This window comes from Parasteatoda tepidariorum, chromosome X1 (assembly GCF_043381705.1).
Source record: "Parasteatoda tepidariorum isolate YZ-2023 chromosome X1, CAS_Ptep_4.0, whole genome shotgun sequence".
In the NCBI taxonomy this organism is placed as follows: Eukaryota; Metazoa; Arthropoda; class Arachnida; order Araneae; family Theridiidae; genus Parasteatoda; species Parasteatoda tepidariorum.
In genome coordinates this window covers 72,212,096-72,219,592 of record NC_092214.1, presented here as the reverse complement: position 1 = coordinate 72,219,592, position 7,497 = coordinate 72,212,096, and the positions used below count along the sequence as shown (strand labels likewise).

At 28.3% G+C, this 7,497-nt stretch overlaps 1 protein-coding gene across 2 annotated transcripts in view; it reads right to left on the bottom strand.

Moving 5' to 3' along the window:
* The window catches only part of LOC107445077 (flavin-containing monooxygenase 5), a 23,056-nt gene extending 16,560 nt beyond the window's left edge, over positions 1 to 6,496 (bottom strand). The window contains exon 1 of one of the 2 annotated variants that reach the window (XM_043054005.2): positions 6,362 to 6,496. Coding sequence is in view for 1 of the 2 variants with exons in the window: in XM_043054004.2 (XP_042909938.1) it covers positions 6,312 to 6,318 (7 nt within the window). In the remaining variant the exon portion in view is untranslated. Of the gene's footprint in view, positions 1 to 6,311 lie in introns of both variants that reach the window. The other variant, XM_043054004.2, reaches the window with a different exon arrangement.
* Positions 6,497 to 7,497: the final 1,001 nt, after the last annotated feature.

The following is a 7,497-nucleotide window of genomic DNA, read 5'->3' as shown; positions in this document are numbered from 1 at the left end:
TATATATATATATATACATATATATATATACATATTGAAACATAATTATTTTTGGGATCAAATACGGGAGCTACTCTTACAACCATAATATCATAATTTTTACGAAAATTTGTATTCCTCGATGAAGCGGTATTTCATCGAAACTACGTCGAGAAAGAAATGTTCATCCAGGTAAAGTAGGGTTTCTTTTAATGCCGAATTATGCTGGTCAGTTAATATAATAGAGAAATTTCGCAGCATCCCACACGTTCGTGAATGGAGGTTCTACTCAAGCTCTGTAAAAAACCAAGATTGTTCTGCCGCGAACGTGCTGTGCAAAACATGCGTACGCGAACATAATGCTAAGTGAAAATGTAAAATGTCTTGCATATTTTCGATAATACAACTGCGAGGGGCGATGAAAGCAATGTAATAAAAACCAAGACTGTTCTGTTGTAAATACGCTGAACAAAACATTCATAGGTAGGTTCTTTATTTATGTCGCACTAGAGCTGCATAATGGTCTATTGGCAAGGGTATGGGAAATATCCCTGAGGATGATCCGAAGACATGCCATCGTAATTTTGCAGGGAGAGGGGTGGTGTCTCCCCTGCTTTGGTAGACAGACTACCTACTCGCAAAGTCGAGCACTTTGCGGTAGAACAGCTTAACGATACCGCGCACCCTCGGTCCAAACGCAGACTAATCCAAGTGGTAATCCACCCGCACACTGTCTGCAACCAGTAGTGCTTGATTTCGGTATTCTGTTGGGAACCGTGTCTTAACGATCAGTCCACTACTTAAAAGTTTAAGGTAGAATTTTGTTTTACAGAAGTTATATCTAAGTCAGATAAATTGTCCCATTAAGAGAAACAAAACTATTGAGTCAAACATAACTCGTGTGGTAATGACAGACAATAATTTAAGGCAAAAAATAATGATCACAAATATAAGCAACTTATTGTAGTTTTAAGACCCGGAAAGAAATTATTATCTTAACGAGATATGAATCATTCTAACGATCGCCTGACCTTCATTCACAGTTCAAGGTGGATATTGGGTCGTCGCCCCAAGACTTAAAAGGTCTTTAAAACATCAAATAACATAACAACAGATAATGAGTTTTTAAGCTAATTTCTTTAGATTGCTAAATTAGTAATTTATAGCGTACACGTTCTTTTTAAATCGTACTTATATGTAAAAAGAATATTTTTTATCTTATTCTACGCTTATATAATTTGCTTGTAATAGACTTTTCTGATATAACGGAATAGATAGTCAATAGATTTTCAAAAGTAAATGATAAGTTCGCCTCGAACAACTTTTTTAAGGTCTCGTTACCTTTAAAGGGCAAAAAGTGTTTTTTCTAGCAAAATTTTTGATTTTTTTTAAAATATGTCTTAAGACCTGTTTTTTCCGTGTAATTTGACATCAAGTATAAGATAGTACTTAAAAAACTTTCAAAGTTACAACAAAAATAATGAATTAAACTCACTGAAAACAAAAAAAAATAACTCGTCTATTTTATAAATTGGAATCGTCTGCAATCTCAAGTATTTTGCTTAAAGTTATTTATTCAAAGTTTTGTCTTTGAATCTGTAAATTCTAATAAACATATTATGTTAAAACTTAATTATTTTGAGAATAGCGTGTTATTTAAATTCATTCAAACACTAGAAGATTGGCAAATATTTTAGATTTTTTTTCGAGAGAAGGGGTCAAAATAAAGTTTTTCTTTTATAAAACAAAAATTAAGTTTCTTTTATTTAAAAAGTACTTTAAATTTTTAAATTTCTTTAAGCTAGTATGGTTTTAAAAACAGTGAATTTGTCAGACTATTAAAAGTTAATTCTAGTCATTAACATAATTTTCAGGACTTATATCGTCGTAGTATCAACATTTTTCTCCAAAATTTTGAACTAAATAAAATTAAATTATAAAAGTTCTTTGCACTGTTTGCAGGATTTAAATAATGCCTGTGTTTATGTTAAACTCCCGTAAAAAAATTCAGAATCCTAAGTAAAATTTTACATAAATTATAAAAGGTCAAAAGAAAAAAGTTTTACATACATGTTTTTTCGGGGAAATCAAAACCACTTAGACTCCTTTAAATATCAAAAGTGTCAACATTTCTAAAATAATTATCTCGTATACCTATTTTCATTGCGAATAGCTTGATTCTTAATTTATAAATATTTCTTATTCTCTTTTATTAACCCTTAGGACCGCAAATGAATATTTTTCCAGGAAGATGAATAAAAAAAAAGAAAGAACGAAGTACTTTAAAAATTTGTAGAATGCCTGGTGAAATTTGGAGGTTTTTCCAATAACCAGCCATTAAACATTTCTCCGTTTCCTTCTACAATTGATCAGGTTTTTCTTCGATTGTCATTCGTTAGATTTTTATATTGTTTTTGTCCTCGCCTGAATAATAATTTGCAACCACTAATGTAAAATTCATTTTACATTGATGTTTGAAAAAGGATTCTAAAATTGTATAGTTATAATTAGATAGAATTATGCTTATTAAAATCTTTTGAGGTGCAATTAAACAGCTTGTACAACCAAGTAATTGTAAATTTTCTTTATCTAAAATTTCAGAAATTAAGTATGAAAGTCGTTAAAGTGTAAAATAATTCTTCAAATCATAGTTTAAAACATACTTAATAACATGCTAATATTAATAAACAATAAAAATAATAAACATACAAAATTAACGTGTAAAAATTAATTATATTAACTTAAAAAATGTTGTTAGAATACTAATAATTAACCTAATATAATTTAGTCTAATTTAACTTAATATAATTAACAATTCTGTTATTATTGGCTTATTGGTTATATACATATTTTAGATTTATTTTATCTGCATAAAACTACAGGAAATGCTATTTTCATTAAAAAGTTAGAGTAACATGGCGTATTAATAAAATAAAAATACGTAACCAATTTTCCAGCACTAGTTAACGTACCCGCGAACCTAAATTAACAATTTAAATATCAGTTTAGTTGCATTATATTTTCCCAATTTTGACACGGTTCATTATCTTCTCGAAGTGTGACCATTTTTAAAATTATTTTCAGGAAAAACAATTTTCAATATAAGCGTGTTTTGTAACATCTTATTTAAAGCTAAAAAAAAATAAAAAATGCGTGAAATAAATTTATAACATTCAAGAAATATTAAATGTTTCTAACGCTGTTAATAAAGAGTGGTGTATCCCTACCTTTTTTAATACATTAATGAATTTTTTTACATACATATACACCAATACAAGTAGTTTCTTTATTTTATGTCTATATTCTTATTTAGGTTCCTTATTCTTATATATTTCAATTTATTACCGTTGTTGAACAGCCGACTCAATTTAGAGTTTACGACTACTAATGTTCAACTCCGTAGCCTTGTAATTTAGAACCAATTCCACATGACAAGGGAATTCCTGGATCAAGCATTGGGAGAAATTTGCCTTCATTGCGGACTTTTTAATGGAACTAATCAGTATTTGCGTTACATGGAGAGGAAAACCACGTAAATCTTCCACTGTTATTTTGACGGCGAGAGGACCCATTATCCCATGATCCGTCTATCACTGAGGGTATTTTACGTCGTCACTGTTATTGGTGCAAGCCGGGTGAGGAATTCGTATCAATCAGCCATCGCTGGGATTCGAACCCGGTTCACCTCATTGGGAGGCAAATGCTCTATCCCCTGAGCCACCACGGCTCTTTATTCTTATATAAGTGTTCCATTAAGACCACCCCTAATATATATATATTTAAAATTCTGTTCAAAAACGAAAAGAAAAATGTATACATATTGTATGTGACCAATTATTATTAACAGTAAGTTGAAAGACAATTATTTGAAACACCTTCATGTTTCACCTTCCGATTAAATCTGTTTTGATACTTATTATATGTATCTTCCTGTACTGTGTACTGCGATTTGCCATATTTGGATAGTTTTTTTTCCTCGGTTAAATATTAAGTTACGACTCCCAATGTGAATAAGTTTTTTTTTGTTTCCATTTTTAATGAAATTCTTAAAACCTGTATTAAGGATGGTCTTTCGGCAACACCATATATTTTAAAGTTATCATTAAGAACTGAAGAAATAATGACTAACTGTACGAAGATTTTGTGCTAACTCACATTGGCGAAAATTGTATGTTTAGAATTATTGTCAAAAATGTGCTCAAAAAAGAATTCTCGTTTAGAGGTCTAAAATTGATATTTAAGAGAGGGAAATCACTACTGAAAGCACATCACTAATCAGGAAAGTGGGACTAAAAGCATCAAAACATGTTTTACTAAAGGGCAGAGACTATCATTACAAACATTTTCAAATTTTATCAGACAATAAAGCTGGTTCTGATATTTTCAATTCAGCCTTCTTCAATAGTGGTTTGATAGTTTCGATCGTGGTTTTGCTTTTTCCTCCCTTATATGAATTTGCAACCCCAAATGTTTGTAATTTTTTATTACGTTCGGAATAAAAAATTAAGCCCATTTGGGACTTTTAGAACATATATTAAGCCATTTTAAAATATATATTAAGCACATTAGTGGTTATAGAACACCCTATATACGAAATTGATTTGCAATAACAGTTTAAGCTTTAGATTTAAAGGAAGATACTAGTGTGATATTTTTGAAACTAAACATCTTTGTTCTTTATTTTTATACATAATGCAAAAGTAAGCACATAGGGGATAATTGTAAATATAAGCCTAAAATCTGAAAAAGAAGAAAAATAAGCGCTGTTCGTAGTGATGCGAGTATGGATGATATAATCATTCGCAAACCTTCATTTACAATTTTCCTAAAGTGCGTTTTTTGAACTCGCAAGCTCAACAGTTTCAATAATTAATAATAACAATAATCTGATTTACTTGCAAATATCACGGCATACTTACTTACATCTAATGAATTTTCCGTCATTCGTATAGGATTTTTTTATTTATATTTTGATTTTAAATCTGCATTAGCATCTCATTTAAGGAACTTTTAAAGAAAATAATCTTACATGCATTTTTTCTTACATCTTACATGTATCTTTTTTAAAGAAAATAATCTTACATCATATTTTTATTTATTTTGCAAGCTTTTTAAATTCAATAAAAGAACAGTCCTTTAACGGGCTTTTTAAAAGTTTGTCATAACATACTTGAGGGGATGATGAAAAAATTAATAACTAAACCTCCTTTTTTACTAGAAAATATTTTTTTTTGAAAAAGATTTTGGTTTTGATAAATATTTAAGCTAAGTTGAATTAACTATTATTATTATTTTTTTAAATTTATCTTTTACCTTCTCGAATCTCTTTTCTCATGTAATAACAAATTAGTAGAAAAGAAAGATTTTATGCAGAAAACAACTTGAATTACTTAAACAATGTACGAGTCGTGTTCAGGAAAATCCTAAAAATTTTGAATGTAGCATAATATTTTTAAATGCAGTAGACATTAAATTTACGCCCATTATAAATTTAAAGTAAATGAAGAATACGGGAAAATAGCGGTTTACGTCAATAAAACCTGATTCCTCAGAAAAAATGATTTTGAGTGCGGAAAGAAAGAGTTTTTCCATAATACGCCCCATCTTTACTGTGTAATAACTCTCGAGGAGAACAATTTTTTTTGTTATTCATTTGCCTAAACTTAGTAATCCTAAAAATTTATCGTCATCTGTTCGTCTTTGTTCTGTGAAAAAGGATCATAAACCGTTTATTCCAGCTTGGTCTTCTAATATAATATTTAAATCCACTTAGGGTTAACTATCTAATATTTTGCATTAAGTATTAGACTATTAACAAGCTCAAACAATCATTACCCTTTAACTTTTATCAAATTTCGCAACAACATATTAGATTTTAAGACAGTAAAATAACTGTAAATCGCAACATAAAGTGTATCTCGAAATACTTGAAATACTTATATTCCTGCAGTGCCTTAAAATATTCATTCTTATAAAATTTAATGAGATATACAACATTTCATTGACAAATGAAATTAAAAAAAGGGTATTATTTTTTTTGAAATTTTTTTATATAAAATATTTTCTATATATAGTTGAAAATTTAGAATTAAAGTCTAAGTTACAACTCAAGATAGATACAATTTTCAAGATACTATTTTTCAATCACGATCTTAAAGAAAATCTTCATATTAAAGTATTTAAAATTAATCGAATAAATTATAAATTAATTTTAAAATATTATCATGCTATTAAATTGACAAAAATTGCTGATCAAATCTAAATTAAATTAATTAATCAGATAAATATTTTACTTTAAAACAAAACATTTACTGAATAAAATTTAAAGATACCCTTCATGACTTTGAACCCACAGCCAAAGAGGAAGGTAAGAGGAACTTACCTCTTCATTGTATAAACCATGGATGATTAGTTCAAAAAGCATTTCATAGATATTGTTATGGCGAGTTCTGGCCAGGAAACTAGTTTGTCGACTGGTTACTTTTTCAAATCACCGAGAACTTGGTCAAGTTCAGACTTATTAGAGGAGAAAAACTACCTTTGGTAACTTCAATAGCTACTTTTTCTTTTTTTTTCCTCAAAGATTTCATTGTCGAAATATTGCGATATACTCTTTAAATGACTGGCAGGGTAATTATGCGATTGATGGAAATAAAAATAGCGAAGAATAAATGTCCATGTCATGTCGCTGATTTACGTCGTTGAAAAAGAAAAAATACTCTATGTGTTCTTTTAATGCTATTCAAAAAATGATGATCTTATGATTTGCCCAAATATTCTTTGAGGTATTTTACCTCTTGATATTATTGAAATAATATGAACACTCTGCATTTTCTTTAACATGTGTGTTAAAACTATGTATTCAAACTCCTCACAGCTTGCAATCACATGGTATAAAAATCATTCGTTTCTTTAATAACAATTTCAAAAAAAAATGTTTTCTGAACGTCATATGTTTTTTGAAAAAATAGTGGTTATTTTCTAAAATCACCTACATTGTTTTTTTTTTAATGAAATGGTTAAAAAAATAATTCAATAAAAATATTTTTAATTTTAATTCAATAAAATAAATACGCTAATATTATATTTTGTATATAAATAAAATAATACGTTATAGTTTGCTTTAAATGAACAGATACTTTACATTTCAACAGATTTTAGTGTATTGTTGTCATCGTTTTTGATGTTGAGGTAAACTAAATACATTAAATAGATAACTTTAGTTTTCATGCACATAATTATATAAAATTGACAAAATAACAATTCGAAAGTATTAGTGCGGATATTACTAAAAATGTGCTTGTTTTTTAAACGAAATTTTTTCGCAATGAAGACATTGAATTGATTCTAATACTCATGAAAAATACTTATATTATACTTATTATTTTTAAAGAATAATATGCAAAATGTGAACATAATCAACAGAATACCTTCTGATATATAAAGTTTAAAAATAGTCATATTTTTAATTTGCAGGCCTAAAAAAACAGGTTGAATTTTATTAAAATATTGAGCTGC